General features: G+C 47.3%; 1 protein-coding gene across 1 annotated transcript in view; it reads left to right on the top strand.

Annotated features, from left to right (window-relative positions):
* Positions 1-19,813, top strand: part of LOC120916559 (receptor-type tyrosine-protein phosphatase H-like) — a 1,518,207-nt gene that overhangs the window by 696,610 nt on the left and 801,784 nt on the right. Inside the window, exons 11-12 of the mRNA XM_040327609.1 lie at positions 18,429-18,683; positions 18,771-18,855. Of these exons, the coding sequence (XP_040183543.1) occupies positions 18,429-18,683; positions 18,771-18,855 (340 nt within the window). The remainder of the gene's footprint in view (positions 1-18,428; positions 18,684-18,770; positions 18,856-19,813) is intronic.

Genomic DNA, 19,813 nt, shown 5'->3' with positions numbered 1-19,813 from the left:
TAGCTAACCAATCCTGTCAGGTTGTTGGGGCAGACTCACAACCCAGTGTGTGCTGCCATAAAGATGCGTCAGGAAAGGAAAATTACAGAAAGGTGAGTATACAATTTTCCGTTTTTTTACTTTTTTGCTATAATAAATATCCCCCACATTTAAAAAAAAAAACACATTTCTTCCTCAGTTTAGGCCGATATGTATTCTTCTACATATTTTTTGGTAAAAAAACAAAAAAAACGCAATAAGCTTATATTGATTGGTTTGCACAAAAGTTTCTAGTGGCCTACTCCCCTGGGGTCGCGTGCAATGCAGAGTTTCTGACTCTGGGCCCTCATGGCCTGGAGCAACTGATGCTACCAGGGGCCCCAGCCACTTACTGGGTCCCTGACTCTACTGAAGAGATCTGTCAGGGACTCAGTAGCCGATTTGCGCTTCTGCGCATGCGCGGGCACGCGCATGCACGCCTCTGCGTTCCAGCGTGGAGCTGTTCTACGGCGCGTGCGCACCCACACGCGCGTCCACCAATCAGGGCGCAACCCGGCCTATTTAAACCAGCCCTGCACTCATGATAGTTGCTGGTTTGTTGTCAGCTTTACCCTGTTTAAAGAACCTTTGAAGAAACCTGAAACCTTGACCTGTTTGACCCGGATTGGACTTTGACTACTCTCTGCCTTCTCCTGCAATTGACCCCTGGCTTGCTTATTGGATCTGCTTACGTCTCTACCCCTTTGACCACTGGCTTTGCTTATTTGGACTTTCTACCTTCCGGAACCCCTGATCACTTGTTTCTTGATTCTGCTATTTGTTCTGACCTGAACAGGCTCCCAGCCCCATGTACTCTATTTGTACCTGCATCACCGCTTTCACCTGCCGCAGCCTCACCGGTGTCTCTGGATCACATCCTCAGCGACTTACCTTCAAGTCATTTCCTGCTGCAGGCAGCCGGTGCCTCTTTGTGCCCCTCCTCGCTGTCTCCACCTCCAGGGGGTGAGGTGCACAGAGTCGCAAAGGTAGCCGCCCTCGGCATCTCGGTCTCTGTGAGTACTTACCTTAACGGTTCTGACAGTACAAACCAGCCAAAAAGATGTCCGAGGCCGACAGGGCGCGCTCGCCTTTCGAGACCCTATGCCAACAGGTCTCAGCACTTACGAAGCAGTACAAAAGTTGCAGGACGGTTACTTACAAGTTGACGGTCGTCTTCAACAACTTGCCGGACATCCTGGTCCCTCTGCTTCAGCCACAGCTCCAGCCCCTGGAGCCGCAGCTCCACAGGCTGCTGCAAACCCAGCTGTCGTAGTGACTCACCCTGAACCTCGAGTCCCGACTCCGGAGCGATTTTCAGGCGATCGCAGGAAGTACCGTTCCTTTAAAAATGCCTGTTCTCTGCATCTCGCACTTCAACCCAGAACTTTCTTTTCTGACGCAGTAAAAGTGGGTTTCGTTATATCCCTCCTCTCTGAGGAACCACAGGCATGGGCACATGGCCTCATGGAGCAGAGAAGTCCAGTACTAGATACACTTGATACTTTTTTTGAACAAATGGCCAGACTTTATGATGACCCACAACGCACCGCAACGGCTGAGACCATCCTTCACAACCTCTGTCAGGGTAGGAGACCCGTAGAGGACTACACAGCTGATTTTCGGAAGTGGTCAGCCGATACCGGTTGGAATGAAGCAGCACTAAAATATCAGTTCCGGCAGGGACTTTCGGAAGCTCTTAAAGACGAGCTAGCCTGAACTGAAACTCCCGCTACACTGGAGGACTTGATTCAAGCTGCTACCCAATTGGATCGACGTCTTCGGGAACGGCGCTCTGAGCGCTTCCAAACGTCCCGTCCAACCTGGACTCCTCCAAGACCTGTTCCTATGCATCCTCCTCTTCCAACTTCCTCCTCCAACCCAGTCACTGACCCGGAACCCATGCAACTCGGACTGGTCCGTCCTCCTCTCACCTCTGAAGAAAGACAACGCAGGCGTCAGGCCAACCTGTGCCTGTATTGTGGAGCCTCCGGTCACTTCCTTCGCACTTGTCCATTAAGACCCAGTAAGTGTGCACCCAAGCTTGCTTCTAACTGCCGTGTTGTCAGTGCCTCACAGTCTTACCTTACCCTTTTTGTCTCTCTACAGCTACCGGGAGGGGTAACCCGATTGCCAGCGATCATTGATTCCGGCGCTTGTAGTAGCTTCGTGGACTCTGATCTTGCTCGGAAGCTACATTTTCCCCTCCGACTAAAGGATCATCATTTACAAGTTCGCCTGGCAGACGGCTCACTTCCCCGCTCTGGACTAGTGACCCAACAGACCGACCCTGTCTTGGCCGTCACCGATTCTGGACATCAGTTGGACTTGATTCCATCTCCCATATTCCCTATTATTTTTGGCCTTCCCTGGCTACAGACTCACCAACCTCATATCGATTGGGGTAGCAAGGAGGTCAACTTTGTATCATCCTACTGTTCCCACAACTGCTTCACATCGGTTACCACCACCTGTTCTACCGTCACCGCCTCATCAGAAAGCCTCCAACACGTCCCTCCAGCATACCTGGAATTTGCAAACGTATTTGACAAGAAACAAGCTGACCGTCTACCAGCCCATAGGCCTTATGATTGCCCTGTCGATCTGTTACCCGGTGCAGCAATTCCTTTTGGCCGTATTTTTCCTCTATCAGAGACTGAATTAAAGACCCTCAAAGGCTACATTGACGAGAACCTTGAGAAACCGTTCATCCGCCCTTCTTCCTCCCCTGCAGGGACAGGAATCTTCTTTGTGGAGAAAAAATATGGCTCCCTTCGACCCTGTATAGACTACAGGAAGTTGAATAAAATTACGGTCAAAAATAGATACCCATTACCCCTCATTCCTGAGCTCTTCCAACGGTTCCGGTCTGCTAAAGTTTTCTCCAAATTGGATCTTCGGGGGGCCTACAATCTCATTCGAATTAGACCTGGGGATGAGTGGAAGACTGCCTTTAGGTCCAGATTTGGCCACTTCGAGTACCTTGTTATGCCGTTCGGCCTCTGCAATGCCCCAGCTACCTTCCAACACCTTGTCAACGACATTTTTCGGGAACACTTGGATAACTTTTTGGTGGTCTATCTGGACGATATCCTTATTTTTTCAGCTTCCATTGATCTCCATCGGAAACATGTTAAGACAGTCTTTACCATCCTTAGACGTCATAAATTATACTTGAAGGCCAAGAAATGTGAGTTTGAAAAATGTATAGTGCAGTTCCTCGGTTTCATTGTCTCCACTTCTGGGGTTGCTATGGACCCACAAAAGGTTCAAGCCATTCAAGATTGGCCAGTTCCCAAAGACAAAAAAGGGGTACAGCGCTTCATTGGCTTCGCCAACTTTTATAGACGCTTCATCACTGGATTCTCCGCCATAGTAGCACCCATCACCAAGCTCACCCACCAAGGTAACCGTTTTGTCTGGTCACAGGAGGCTCAAGAAGCTTTCTTCAAGCTCAAGTCAACATTTACTTCGGCACCTGTCCTACATCATCTTGACCCGGCACTACCCTTCATACTTGAGGTTGACGCCTCCGAAACAGCTGTTGGGGCCATTCTATCCCAAAGACAAGGTCCTAAGGCCCTTCTACATCCGGTGGCCTTTGCTTCCCGAAAGTTAAACCCACCAGAGAGAAACTACGACATCGGTGACAGAGAGTTGCTTGCGATTAAGTTCGCTCTTGAAGAGTGGGGATACTTGCTGGAAGGGGCAGTTCACCCTATTATGATCTTCACAGATTACAAAAATCTGGAATATCTGCGTTCAGCTAAACGTTTGAGGCCCAGGCAAGCCGTTGGGCTCTTTTCTTCACCCGGTTTAACTTTCTTATATCTTACAGACCCGGTTCCAAGAATGTGAAAGCAGATGCTCTCTCCAGAATGTTTTTGGAAACCCCCGTGACATCGGAGCCTAGCACCATTCTGTCATCACACAATTTTCTGTTACTTCCACAATCAGATCTTTTAACCTCTCTGAAGACCGCATCCAGGCACTGCCCCAACCAGGGGACTCTTTCCCTTAAGAAACGGGACGAACTGCTCTGGTCTCAAAATAAAATTTTTGTTCCCTTAGAAACTCGACACCTAGTTCTCAGTACGTTCCACGATCACAAATTGGCAGGTCACTTCGGAACTCAAAAGACAGCAGAACTGGTTTCTCACACATTTTGGTGGCCAAGATGGGGACAGGATTGCAAAGCCTATGTATCTGCTTGTATTCGTTGCCAGCGCAACAAAGGGCCAATTACGAAGAGTTGGGGGTTACTCAAGCCTTTGCCCATTCCTGAACGGCCATGGTCCGAAGTCTCTATGGATTTTATTGTGGATCTCCCCCCATCCGGGGGCTTTTCCTCAATTTTCGTCATTGACCGTCTTTCAAAGATGGCACACTTCTTACCCATGGTGGGCACTCCATCAGCTGCAGAAACAGCCAACATTTTTATTAAGGAAATTGTCCGCCTTCACGGAACTCCCAAAAGTATCGTCTCTGACAGAGGCGTACAATTTACATCCAAATTCTGGAGAGAACTCTGTAAGACCCTTGATATCAAGGTTTGTCTATCATCGGCCTACCACCCACAGAGCAATGGTCAAACAGAAAGAACGAACCAGACTCTGGAGCAATATCTCCGTTGTTTCTGTTCAGCCTCTCAGGATGACTGGTCCTCACTACTTCCATCCGCAGAGTTTGCGTACAACAATTCCATCCATTCCACAACCAATCAAACTCCCTTCTGGTCCAACTTTGGGTTTCATCCTTCATTCTTTCCAAATTCTATTCCAGAAACTTCAGTTCCAGCTGTTCAAGACCTCATAGCCTCTATTCAACAAAATTTCAGGACACTCCAGGAGACGATGCATCAGGCTCAGGAGGATTACAAAAGATTTTTTGATAGGAGGAAGAAGGAGAGTCCGACTTTTGAAATTGGGGACTCTCAAGGTTACACATCCCTTCTCGGAAACTATGTCCGAGATTTGTCGGTCCTTTTAAGATCAAACGAAAAATTAATGATGTCGCTTTTGAGTTGGTCTTACCTAAGTCTTACAAGATTCATCCTGTCTTCCATGTTTCTTTATTAAAGCCTGTCGTTCCTGAGTCCTTCCCCGACAGGGAAGAATCTCCACCTACACCTGTTGAGATCGAAGGTGAGTTGGAGTTCGAGGTTGAGGCCATTCTGGGTTGCAGAAAAAGAGGAAGACAGCTTCAGTACTTGGTGAAATGGAAGGGATACCCTCCGGAAGATAATTCTTGGGAGCCATCAAAGAACTTACACGCTCCACGGCTAATCCGAGCTTTTCATCAAAACCATCCAGAATTGATGTCCAGTTTGGGCGTCCGGAGTCCGCCCCTTGGGGGGGGCACTGTCAGGGACTCAGTAGCCGATTTGCGCTTCTGCGCATGCGCGCGCCGCACACGGGCACGCGCATGCGCGCCTCTGCGTTCCAGCGTGGAGCAGTTCTACGTCGCGTGCGCGCGCACCCACACGCGCGTCCACCAATCAGGGCGCAACCCGGCCTATTTAAACCAGCCCTGCACTCATGATTGTTGCTGGTTTGTTGTCAGTTTTACCCTGTTTAAAGAACCTTTGAAGAAACCTGAAACCTTGACCTGTTTGACCCAGATTGGACTTTGACTACTCTCTGCCTTTTCCTGCACTTGACCCCTGGCTTGCTTATTGGATCTGCTTACGTCTCTACCCCTTTGACCATTGGCTTTGCTGATTACTACCTTCCGGAACCCCTGATCACTTGGCTTGTTTCCTGATTCTGCTATTTGTTCTGACCTGAACGGGCTCCCAGCCCCGTGGACTCTATTTGTACCTGCATCACCGCTTTCACCTGCCGCAGCCTCACCGGTGTCTCTGGATCACATCCTCAGCGACTTACCTTCAAGTCATCTCCTGCTGCAGGCAGCCGGTGCCTCTTTGTGCCCCTCCTCGCTGTCTCCACCTCCAGGGGGTGAGGTGCACAGAGTCGCAAAGGTAGCCGCCCTCGGCATCTCGGTCTCGGTGAGTACTTACCTTAACGGTTCTGACAAGATCCCAAGCTACGTGCTGTGCGGTGGGGGATCGGCTCAAGGAGAACCCAGAGGCAGGTTGTCTGAGAAGCTTGAATGAACCATCAAGGATCTGGGTGACCGAAGACTGACAGATAACCTCAGTACTGTCAGTCGGTGACCACAAGCACAATTTACTGGGAGGATAAGCTCAACTATTTAGCTCGTCCTAGGCCTGTGACAGAGGCCCCACTAGAGCCAGGCCTGTGGCAGCGGCCTGTTCCTCCCAGCAACCTTAAAGTGACACTTCGGCTGCCAGGCTCGTGGCAGGAGTCTGTCCAGGGCACTTCACCCACTCTGGCTAGAGTGGCGACAAATTGTATCTACTATTGCTGAGAGCAGGATTGCTCGTCTCTTATCCAAGCCTGATACTGCAAGGTTCTCTTACTTCATCAACCTTTCCTGTCTACCTCATGTTGATGTTGGTCGTGTTGGGCCGAGACAATAAAGCATTCAGAAAATCTTATCCGCTGATTGGACATTCGTTTACTGCTCTACTCACTACAATCACCCTAGACAACGATAAAAGGTAACTTAATACGCCGATCCCAAAACAACCAGCGGCTCCTGAGGGGGTAGTGCTACATGTATAAATATCACTGGCACAGAAGGGGTTAACTCTAGGGGGGATCAAGGGGTCAACGGTGTTCCCTAGATGTGTTCTAACTGTGGGGAGAAGGGAGCTGATTAGAGGAGCCTTAGTACTACTTAGTAGGAACACACAATCTGTCTCCTCTCCCCTGACAGAACTGGGATTTGTTTACACACACATTTGTTTACACACACAGATCCTGGTTCTCGCTCTGTCATGAGCGATCGTGGTCATCGCGCCCACCAGGCACACACATCGGCTCCGGAGACACAGCTACAACTACTCGGGAAAGTGTTAAACATACTGGCCCAGATTCAGGTAGATTTGCCCTTTAGTTACACCTGTGAAGAGCAGCTGATTTGCTCTGCGCTGGGGCAAATTGGAAAAATTGCCACCTGATTCAGGATTCCTTTTGTCTGCTAACTTGCTCCTTTGTAAGGCAAAAATCAGGGCCTAAGGCAGCGCAAGTGAAAGTGGGTGTGCCCTATGCAAATGATCTTTTTTCCACTCAGCAGTGGTTTGCGCCTATTTTCAGGGCAAATTCTGACCAGCTGCTTGCACTGAGCAAATAAATAGGGGCAGACCTGCGCAGGTCCTGTGCAAAATTACATCCTGCTTGTTCCACCCCCCTCTGAGCAAGGTAATTTTGCCCTTTGCTGCGAGATGGCACCTCCCGGCCAAAAAAAAAAAGAGGAAGGCTAATTTTGTGGCAGCGGAGATGGAGATCATGCTGGCGGCACTGACGCGCCATACTGCTGTTCTGTATGGCGCTGAACGCCAAAATACTACCGTAGCCCAAAGGAGGGCAATATTTGAGGCGATAACCTTAGACATCAGTGCCCTGGGCTTTGAGGACCGGACTTGGATGGACATCCAGAAAAAGTTCACGGACATGCGGCGTAGCTTTCGGGACAAAACTGTCCTCATTAAAAAGCACAGCAGGGGCACCGGAGGAGGACCAGCCTGTTCTGTGCGACTCAATCCGGAGGAGGAGGTCATCTCTCAGAGTCTAGCGCTGGAGCAGGTGGAGGGACTGCCAGGCTATGACTCCACTGTTGGGGACTTGGGGACTGGTAAGTTTTTTGTTTCTCATATCTGCTGTGTATCATGGGAGGGGGTAGAAGTGAACATATGAGGGGGTAGAAGGGAACATGTAACAAGTTTTTGTTTCTCATATCTGCTGTGTATCATGGGAGGGGGTAGAAGTGAACATATGAGGGGGTAGAAGGGAACATGTAACAAGTTTTTGTTTCTCATATCTGCTGTGTATCATGGGAGGGGGTAGAAGGGAACATATGATAAGTGTGTTGCTCCAGCAACATTTTTGTTTTGTGTCATCCACAGATGTTGATGATGAGGCTGGGCTGTCGTCGGCTGTAGGGCGACCCACGCCATCCCCAGAACATCATGGGGTGCAGTCAGGCCCTCTGCAGATCCTGGGCATGTTGGTGGAGGAGGATATCGGCCAGAGTCCATCTAGGGAGGAGGAAGTGGTGGAGGAGGCCGTTATCCTCAATCTGGAGGAAGCAGTGTCCCTCCAGGAGGATGGATCCCACCATCCCTGACCGACCCACCACCCCCCCGACCATAACATCATCCCCCTCCAGTGTCCCTCCCTCCAGTGTCCCCCCTCCAGTGTCACTCCCTCCTGTGTGACCCCCTCCCCTTCTGCTCCCTCAGTTCGTGCCCCAGCCTCTCCTCCAAGGAAGGCTCTTTCTAAAACTAGGGGTGTACCCTCCAGCCTCCGTGAGGGTCTGCAGGAGGAGCAGGCCCGGCAGACCCACCATATAGGGAGATGGTGGGAGACCTGAGGCGGGTGGCGGACAGCCTGGCATCCTCCTCCTCCTCTGTCCAGCAGGCCCTCACCCACCATGCTGACCGGGGGGACCGACAGAATGAGACCCTGGAGGATGTTAGTGGCAACTGCGCAGCCATTGTGACCTGTCTGGTTGAACAGCAGGATGCCACTGCATTATTAACTACGGAGGTGCGCAGGTTGGCAGGTGCGGTGGAGGCCAACACTGCTGCTGTGCGGGAGGAGGGGAGACTTACCCGACGGCAGTTGAGGATAACCACCACATGGCAGATGAGGATGTTGGGACAGACCAACACCGTCCTCAACCGCCTGGCCAATGCCACCACCTGCCAGGAGAGATGAAGTAGGGGTTGATGCCCCCACCCCATGCTCCACCACGGCGTCTGAGGAGCCAGAGCCGGGGCACCCTTGGGCCAAGGATGTCCAAAAGAAAAAAATAATTTATGACCATTTTTTTTTTTTTTGGTGGCTCAGATTATGAGCTTGTTTTTTGGTTATGCTCAGATTTTTTTATTTTTTATTTTATTGATGCTCAGATTATGAGCTTTTTTTATTTTGTAGCTGCCCCTGGCATGTTGGCACACAGATGTGAGATCCAGAAAGTGTGGGTGCTCTGCTTGTTCAGCTCGTCTGTCTTGGTGCTGCTGTAGTTGCTCTCCAGCTGACCTGTGGCCATCTGTTGCTAACTTGCCCCTGCTTTTATAAAGTGCAAATTAGCCCCGGCCAAACAGCTTGCGCGCTTTGGGAGCAAAATGCTCCTCACACGCGCAAGTTTATGAATCAGTGGCAGTTCCTCATTTGCATATTTGCTGAGGGAAAACCATGAGAGCGCAAGTTGCTCCCTGAGCAAAATTGCCCCTTAATTGCGCCGGGGCAGAGAAACTGCCTCCGTGCAAAAATGGCACATTTCAGGCTTAGCTTGCTTTCTGGGTCACCCGCAAATTTGCCTGGGAGCAAATCCGTACTTGCGCGGCGCAAATCACACTTGCTCCCGCGCAAGTCGTACCTGAATCTGGGCCACTGTCACCAGTCTGTATCCCTAATTAATGCAGCACCAATCATAAGATGACACTGTACAGTACTGGTAACCATAAAAAAATTGTTAACAAATTTTATAAAATTTCTTAATTTTCCCCAAAATTTGGAAACATTTGGAAAACTGACACAAAATTGCAGCTTCAAAAAAACTCGCCATGCCACAAATTTTTCTTGCCCTCTGAGAAGTGCACAGTTTCTGTTAAAATAGAGTTAACTACCTGTGGGAGGGTCTACAGACTTTCTTGAAGCGTCATACCAACAATGGGGAGCCAATCTCAATCACAGAGAGAAAGAAGGGAGGTGGATCCAGAATCCATCTCCCTTCCTTCTTCTACTACTATTTTTTGGCTTGTGATATGTCTGTCTATTGGTATGGTCCTTTTCTATCTAGTGTTTCCCAAACAAAAAAAGAGAAGGGAAGGAAGGGGGAAGGGATAAGGGAAAAGGGATGGGGAATGGGAAGTCGTTGACCACCAGGGGGACTAAAAGGGGTTACTTATGGCAACAATGTAATGATCAGAGAGAGGTAAAGATACAATTCGAATTAAATTTATTGGTATCAAAAGATAAAAAATTAGCACAACAATATTGGAACTACATGAACAGTTGGTAGCCGTAATTACAGGTATGGCTACCTTGTAAAAGAGACAACACATAGACACGACTATAACAGGACACAGACAAACATAGACATTTAGCGTGGTCCGGACACATTAGGCCTTGTACACACGACCGGATCTCCGCTGGAAACGGTCCACTGGAATTCCTCCGCTGTGACGTGTCGCGCCGTCGCCGCGACGATGACGCGGTGACGTGCGCGACGCTGGAAGGTAAGTTCTTCCACGCATGCGTCAAATCATTACGACGCATGCGAGGGAGGGGAGCGGACGGATTGATCCGGTGAGTCTGTACAGACCACCGGATCAATCCGCTGGTCCCAGATTCCTCCTCCGGATTTGGATCCGATGGCGTGTACACACCATCGGATCAAAATCCATGCGGAATTCCTCCGCGGTGACGTGTCGCGCCATCTCCGCGACGACGTGCGCGACGCTGGAAGGTAAGTACTTCCACGCATGCGTCGAATCATTACGACGCATGCGAGCCGACGGATTGATCCGGTGAGTCTGTACAGACCACCGGATCAATCCGCTGGTCCCGATTCAAGCGGATAGATTTCTTAGCATGCTAAGAAATTTCTATCCGCTTGAAATGGACCGGCCGGACGAATCTCCGCGGATAAATATCCACTAGGCCGTACAGACGACCGGATTTGTCCGCTGGAACTGATCCGCGGATCAATCCCAGTGGATAGATCCGGTCGTGTGTACGGGGCCTCAGTGTTCAGCCTACACACATATCATACACTCATACTGAAAAACAGTTGAATTAAAGTGCGGGAGTCGATTGACTAAGAAGGTGGGACTAATATTGTCCCTTCAAAATTCCCTATAATAAGTCAATTAAGTGTTGATTGAATGCGAGGGCTGAACACTGGCTTGGTAAGTATCAAGGAGTGGAGGGGATTGGGGGATCGGATTGATAGCATGAATCAGTGCACTAATCAAAAACCTGGTGGATTTTAGTATAGACATAAAAAATAATAAGATTCTGAGTATGTCTTGAATGGCCAAACCAGTCTGATTGCAGCTGAGTGCTGTGAGTGTTTGTTATTTATAGATTGAAGCACAGGTATCTTGCAGGGTACTTTTAGTAGTGCGTTTAAAGTTTTTGCAAGGATATATGATTGTAGGGTATAGTAATTTAAGCAGTATTTTCTGCATGCAGACCCATCATCATATTGCTGACATCTGTGACTTTGGTAGGCAAAACATTAGACATCATATGGGATGGTGGAGTGGATGCCTGTAGCAACAGTAATCAACTCAGTATAGATAACTTGCTGTAACTGTGATATTGTTGATTAATACATTACCACCTCGTGGGCTGTTGCATGTGTGACAAGTCTGTCCACAGTAATAGATTGATGTATGTTTCCAGTCCTGGCATCCAGGTATAACAGAATCTGTATGGCTAGGTCACTGACACACAGTTTGCTCTAGATCCTGGAACTGTCTAAGTTGACAGGAGGCGCCTGGATCTATATGCCATAAATCCGTCCATGCATATGGTTGTTTACCATCCAGTACTGGTTCAATCGCAGTGGTCGGATGTACGATCCGACATGATTCGATTCGTCCGTCCTCCACACAAGCCGCGGTGTCACGTGATCACGCTAAGTCAGGGATCCTCAAACTACGGCCCTCCAGCTGTTGTAGAACTACACATCCCATGAGGCCTTGTAATGCACTGACATTCACAGACATGACTAGGCATGATGGGAATTGTAGTTCCTGAACAACTGGAGGGCCGTAGTTTGAAGACCCATGCGCTAAGTGGTGTTTCTCTAAGGCTGGATTCACACTTGTGCGTTGCATTTTTGAGCTCCAGTTTCTTTGCCAAATTCTCAAACAGTTGTTCAGCGGTTCCTTCGCGTTTTAGCTGCAGATTTACTGACCTGGGGGAGGGGAGGAAAGTCTCGCTGCTGTTATCATGTGGGAGAACTCCACTCCAAATTTCAAATAAAAAAACAGTTCCCCTCCAGGAGCATACCAGGCCCTTAGGTCTGGTATGGATTTTAACAGGAACCCCTATGCCGAGAAAACGATGTGGGGTCCCCCCAAAATCCATACCAGACCCTTATCTGAGCATGCAGCCCAGCTGGTCAGGAAAGGGGATGGGAGCGAGTGGCCCCCCTCCTGAATCGTACCAGGCCGCATGCCCTCAACATGGAGGGTGGGTGCTTTGGGGCAGGGGGGCGCCCTGGCCTCTTCCCGAAAACCCTGGCCGTTGGTTGTCGGGGTCTGCGGGCGGGGGGCTTATCGGGAATTTGGGAGCCCCCTTTAATAAGGGGGCCCCCAGATCCTGCCCCCCACCCTATGTGAATGAGTATGGGGTACATCGTACCCCTACCCATTCACCTGGTGGAAAAAAAATGTATTGTATTGAACCTATACGCACTGGGAGGAGAGTACCTGACGCTGTGCTGTGGCCAGGAGGAGAGTGACTGATGATCCCTGATTAAGAGGAGAGTTTAAGCCATCATACACCACTAAAATCTGGTGAGTAGAACATCTTAAGGGGGACAGCGTTTGAAGGAGTGTCTGGAGCTAACAGGAATGACCAATAGAACCATCCTACAGTATATTAAAGAAGCACTTTGAATAAGAGACTTTCTGATGGTTATACACTAATGTGGGACTTATTGCAGATAGTGTAATTTCATTTAATTGATTATGTGGATCATAGGATAGAGCTCCTGTGAGACCATTACAATAGATAATAGCAGATTGTGAACTCTTGGTTCAGGTGAATCATGGCATTCATATAGCGCTGTTAATGTTTCTATGAGACATATTTTTGCATTTAATTTATTTATTAAATACGAGCCCCTCCTATAGATTGTAGAAGATATAGGGATAATCTAAAATTTGGGCTGTGTTTTTACCGCCCACATTGTTCCATATATATACAAATTTGTATACCGTACATGAATTTATTTACTTAGTTAGGACCGATCATGGTACTGAGGTCATACAGAACAGATAATCAATAGACATCTTTGTTCTGTATGAACCGTATACCACTGATCTTTTTTGGTCACGTTTGTCTCGTCCTATACTCCTCCCTTTTTCTATCTTTATACCCTGATAGCTTTCCCAGGTTTTTGATGAATGTTTTTATTGTGGAGTTAGCCAAATATATACGTATCTACTAGGGATGCACCGATATATCGGAGACCGATACATATCGGCCGGAAATAGCTGTTTTGGGGAAATGCCGAAACAACTAAAAAATTGCTGATAATGACTAGTGGTGCAACAGATCGTCATTGATCCGTGATCCGCACGGATCAATGACGTTGGATCGGCACACACGTGATCTGCGGCGTGCCGCGGGATTGCAGAGCGGTAAAACACATACTAAAATTGTCTCCGCCCTGCTCGCACACAGCCCCGCCTGCTCCTAACCATGCTGTGATAGACAGAATGCGGGTCTAATGCTGAGATATGTTCTGTCTATCACAGCGTGGGGTTAGGAGGAGGCGAGGCTGTGTGCGAGCAGCGTGGAGACAGTTTCAGCATACGGGCGGTGAGTTGCTTTCTTTTCTAGCAGAACATGTGTGCACTGTGCAGCCATCCATCCTTCTCCCCCCACACCTCCCTCGGCTGGCTCTATCTTCGGCACTCTGTCCCCCCCCTCCTCCTTCTCCCTCCGGCTGCCTAGTCTGGCTCCTGTCCCTGCCGCCAATGCACTCCTGTTTTTGGAGGTGACAGGGTTAATAAAGAGAACCTGTCACCTCCAATTGCTATCACAAAGGGAATTATTTTCTCCTGTGTGATAGCAATAAAGTTAAGTGTAAAAAAAATAAGAAATAATATTTAAATGAATAAAATAAGTAATTAAAAAGTAAAGAATAAGAAAAATATTAAAAATAAGAAAATTATACATAAATAAAACATTTTTTTTATTTCGGTTTCAGTTCTGAAATTTCCACTTCGGTGCACCTTTAGTATCTACATATATATTTACCCAGGTATAATGGAGTATAGCAAACATATATTCATCTCTTTAACCATTGGGGTATAAATAGGTTATAATGTTTTTACATTTAGATATTTTTTCTTTTCTACATACTTCATATGCATACTTTTCCTGTTTTCTCATAGCACATGACATTTATATATTGGCACATCCTCATCATTATTAATTTTATACATAAATGGATACCCAAATATGTACAAGTTTATATGTCTATGTATTTTTCTTTCTCATTAATGTTTATGTAAATCACATGTGGCTAGAAAGAAGTCTGCAATTTAATGAAGAAAAAACGTACTACACAAGGTAGTGACAGGGCGGACTTTCTCAGGAAATCACAGGGACATAAAGTTTAGAAAAATTATAAAAATGTAATTACAAAAAATTATAATTACATACAATAACTTCAATAAAATACAGTGAAAGAGTACAGGGTATACATTCACAAGCAATATTATCTTTCATCTCGCCTACGCGTTTCGCCTAGCGGCTTCTTCAGGACGAGTTTGAGAGAGAGTTTTGGACAATAGAATATTGCTAGTATCATAAGTCAGTAAGACTGGTTTGTCCTCTACTGGACATTGCAGTGTGGTTGCCCAGTATGTGGATCTAATTTCCACCCTTGCTCCTCTCCCCTGCTCTGTGCCTCATTGGTCCCGGTCTGGATTGGCTCTTTTTTTAGTTCAGAACCTATTGATTTATGTAATCTTGATCTATCATGGCCTGCCGCCAACCATAGGAAACCTTCTTTTCTTTTCCTATTAGGCCGTCCTGAGTTTTTTCTCACAAGCTATAAATCTCCTATACATCTGTGATCCCAATTGGGCTTTTCGATGCACGTAGATGGCTAGCAGTCTTACTGACTTATGATACTAGCAATATTCTATTGTCCAAAACTCTCTCTCAAACTCGTCCTGAAGAAGCCGCTAGGCGAAACGCGTAGGCGAGACGAAAGATAATATTGCTTGTGAATGTATACCCTGTACTCTTTCACTGTATTTTATTGAAGTTATTGTATGCAATTATAATTTTTTGTAATTACATTTTTATAATTTTTCTAAACTTTATGTCCCTGTGATTGCCTGAGAAAGTCCGCCCTGTCACTACCTTGTGTAGTACGTTTTTTCTTGATTCAATATTTCGGATGTTGGCAAATGTGAGTGCCTTTATGGTTTCCCCTTCCCTTATTTTTTTCTGCAATTTAATGGTCTATTTCACCTGTTGCTATATTGGATAGGTCTATATAAGGAGAATAATGCTGACTTATCTTTGTATTGAATAAGCACATCTTTGTGTGAAACGCGTCTACCATTTGAACTGTTTGTAACACTTGGGATGTTCATCTATTAAATAAGAATTTTGATGGATCTTGGAGTGCTGCCATTTCTTCAGTGTTGAGCCTTCCATGTAAATGTGCTGGTTTCACACTGCTAGGAGTACAGGGGATGGGGATGATGGGACTTAATAGGGGTATAGATGATGGGGATGATGGGACTGTATAGGAGTACAGGGGATGGGGAGGATGGGACTGTGTTGGAGTACAGGGGATAGGGAGGATGGGACTGTATATGAGTAATGGGGATGGGAATGATGGGACTGTATAGGAGTACAGGGGATGATGGGACTGTACAGGGGACAGGGATGATGGGACTGTATATGAGTACAGGGGCTGGGGGTGATGGGACTGTACAAGGGGTGATGGGACTGTACAGGGGATGGGGATGATGGGACTGTACAGGGGATAGGGATGATGGGATTGTATAGAAGCACAGGGGATGGGGATGATGGGACTGTACAGGGGATAGGGATGATGGGACTGTATAGGAGTACAGGGGATGGGGATGATGGGACTGTATATGAGTAATGGGGATAATAGGACTGTATAGGAGTAAAGGGGATAGGGATGATGGGACTGTATAGGAGTAAATGGGATGGGGATGATGGGACTGTATAGGAGTACAGGGGATGATGGCTGGGACTGTACAGGGGATGGGGATGATGGGACTGTATGGGGATAGGGATGATGGGACTGTATAGAAGTACAGGGGATGGGGATGATGGGACAGTATAGGAGGACAGGGGATAGGGATGATGGGACTGTATAGGGGATGGGGATGATGGGACTGTATAGGAGTACAGGGGATGGGGATGATGGGACTGTATAGGAGTACATGGGATGGGGATGATGGGACTGTATAGGAGTATAGGGGATGATGGGACTGTATGAGTACAGGGGATGGGGATGATGGGACTGTATAGGGGATGGGGATGATGGCACTATACAGGGATGGGGATAATGGGACTGTATAGGGGTACATGGGATGGGGAGAATGGGACTGTATAGTACAGTGGATGGGGATGATGGGACTGTATAGGAGTACAGGGGATTGGGATGATGGGACTGTATAGGGGATGATGGGACTGTACGAGTACAGGGGATGGGGATGATGGGACTGTATAGGGGATGGGGATGATGGCACTATACAGGGATGGGGATAATGGAACTGTATAGGTGTACATGGGATGGGGATGATGGGACTGTATAGTAGTACAGGGGATGGGGATGATGGGACTGTATATGACCAATGGGGATAATAGGACTGTATAGGAGTAAAAGGGATAGGGATGATGGGACTGTATAGGAGTAAATGGGATGGGGATGATGGGACTGTATAGGAGTACAGGGGATGATGGCTGGGACTGTACAGGGGATGGGGATGATGGGACTGTATGGGGATAGGGATGATGGGACTGTATAGGAGTACAGGGGATGGGGATGATGGGACGGTATAGGAGGACAGGGGATAGGGATGATGGGACTGTATAGGGGATGGGGATGATGGGACTGTATAGGAGTACAGGGGATGGGGATGATGGGACTGTATAGGAGTACAGGGGATGGGGATGATGGGACTGTATAGGAGTACATGGGATGGGGGATGATGGGACTGTATAGGAGTATAGGGGATGATGGGACTGTATAGGGGATGGGGATGATGGCACTATACAGGGATGGGGATAATGGGACTGTATAGGGGTACATGGGATGGGGAGAATGGGACTGTATAGTACAGTGGATGGGGATGATGGGACTGTATAGGAGTACAGGGGATTGGGATGATGGGACTGTATAGGGGATGATGGGACTGTATAGGGGATGGGGATGATGGCACTATACAGGGATGGGGATAATGGGACTGTATAGGTGTACATGGGATGGGGAGGATGGGACTGTATAGTACAGTGGATGATGGGACTGTATAGGGGTACAGGGGATTGGGATGATGGGACTGTATAGAAGTATAGGGGATGATGGGACTGTACGAGTACAGGGGATGGGGATGATGGGATCAGTGGCAGAGGGATGGTGGTGGGGGGATAGTATCAGTGGCAGAGGGATGATTTGTATGTACAATAAAGGAGACTCTGGGGATATATCGGGGTTCACTTAAGATGCTGGGGGTTGTCAGTCTCCCTCTACTATGCACTGTACACAGATATGCTCTCACACAAAGCACTGTGCTTGTTTCAGAGAACAAACACAGGAAGCAGGTTACTATGCTCCATGTCTCCTCTTCTGAAATAACACAGTGCTATGTGTAGAGAGCTTAATGCTAAATGTAGAGAGCTTACCTGTGTTCATTGCTGGACATGAGAAGTGTTCAGTGACACTCCCCCCTCCCCCCATGGGCTGGAGAAGATGCTGACACAGACTTTGAATGAGTGAGGGGAAGGGGGATTCAGAGGACACAGGAGCCTAGGGGGAGAGGTGTTGGAGTCTCGCAGAGGAGAGCTTGCAGATAATAACCAGGGAAAGGTGAGCAGACTTCACTGCTTGTTTCATACTGTCGCTGCTTCTGGGTTTTAGCTGGGGACATGTTGCCATGGAAACAGAGGCATGTGAAGAACGTGCCCACTCTAGATAGCAGCGTGGGTGTGCACCTCTTCACCAATTACATACACATGTCCAAGATAGGGAGGGAGTGAAGGAGGGGCTTGATTGTGGAGCCTTTATCCGCCCCTTGGAAACTTTTGAACTGAGAGAGAACCGTTAGAGGCCGCTTCTAGACTCTGCAAAAAACTAAAGGGCTGAGGAAAGAAAGAAATGCAATGCAGGTATGAGGGTAGCATGTACTACCTCTTTTTACATTCCCATACTTCTCATTAAATGCCTCAGGATGTGTACTGTCTGAAAAACGGTCATTTGGGGGGTATTTGATATAATGTCACAAAATACTATATGTGCTTGCTTAAAACTCACTTTACTTTCCCGTTAAGATAAATTGGTAGTAAATATTTTCTTTTTCTTAGTACCAGATCCTGTCCAAAATGTTAAATGCTCAAAAGTCGATGGTTACCGGATAAGAGTGGAATTTCAGTGTCCAGTTGGCAATTATTCTGAAATCCAAGTGGTGGTCAATGATAAGAGCTATAACTGCAACTGTACTAGAAGCAATGTAATATCTGGCCTTCAACCTGCTAAAGGATACATGGTTAAAGTAGTGACTCTGGGAACAGATGAAAGTGCTGTCACTGACAAATTTGAATGCTACACTGATAGTACAGGTATAAAGAAAATAAACCAGATTAAAATAAATGACATTAAGTGCAATATTGCACAGATATATTGACATAAACTTTTTTTGTTAATAGGAGTTATTGTTGGATCTGTATTAGGGATTTTATTATTTCTTCTTCTCATTGGATTAATTGTTTACTTTGTCTTCAAAATGAGACGGTAAGATTGTTACAATATTTCTCACAGTTTTCCCTTAAATGTGAACATCAGGCAACCAGCCAATTACACTGTTGAAATACATACAGTATTTATTTAGTATTTTATCTGCCAAAGACTTGTACATTTTTCCATCAATTCTTGTTTTGCAACTGCCAAATGTCCATTCACATATGTGTGCCCCTTGGTCGCCACATGGGACTTTGGTGACCCCCACTGTCCTCGCCTGCAGGGTCTTGTAGGTAAGCAGCGAAGCCCGTTTTGCCCAATCCACACATTGTAGTTTTTGTTAAATGAATAACTTTTGACTGATTGTCAATTCAATTTTAGATATGCTTCTGATGAAGCGGCACTGGCCGTGAAACTATTCAAGATGATTTTGTAAAAATAATGCAGCACTGCATATCTATAAATCTTATATAAACAAATAATTATACATTCCATAAAACAATTTATGAAAAAAGAAAATAAATAAATTATAAAAAACAGTTCATATGTAGGTTTCCAAAGCTGTCACCGCTGTGAAAAATTCTATTTAGTTTTGTTTCAATATTCAGTGCACACCACCACCGGTTAAAATGCCTGCTCACCTCAAGGATGAGTATAAAACTCATAGACAGATCACTCCATGTGTCCACCACGATCAATTCACTTTACCAATGGTAGTAATTCCTACAGTCTCCAGACTGCACCTCTGGTGGGCGGGCAGTCGCCGGGCAGTGAGAGATGATGTCATCTCTCTGCTCCCCCACCCACCAGCTCCCTGATTGGCCAGCAGCAGCTCACACACCGTCACTGAGCCACACAGCTGCTCACCAATGAAGCCGCCCGCCGGCTCTCACCCACGGAGCCGCCCACTGGCTCTCACCCATGGAGCCGTCCGCCAACTCTCTCACCCGCAGTGACGCCCGCCCACTCACGCACCCGCATTTTCGGAGGGGGCAATTGCCCCCTGCTCACA

Source organism: Rana temporaria, chromosome 10, assembly GCF_905171775.1.
Source record: "Rana temporaria chromosome 10, aRanTem1.1, whole genome shotgun sequence".
Classification (NCBI taxonomy): Eukaryota; Metazoa; Chordata; class Amphibia; order Anura; family Ranidae; genus Rana; species Rana temporaria.
The sequence above is the reverse complement of the archived record's forward strand: the minus strand, read 5'-3'. Positions and strand labels throughout refer to the sequence as shown.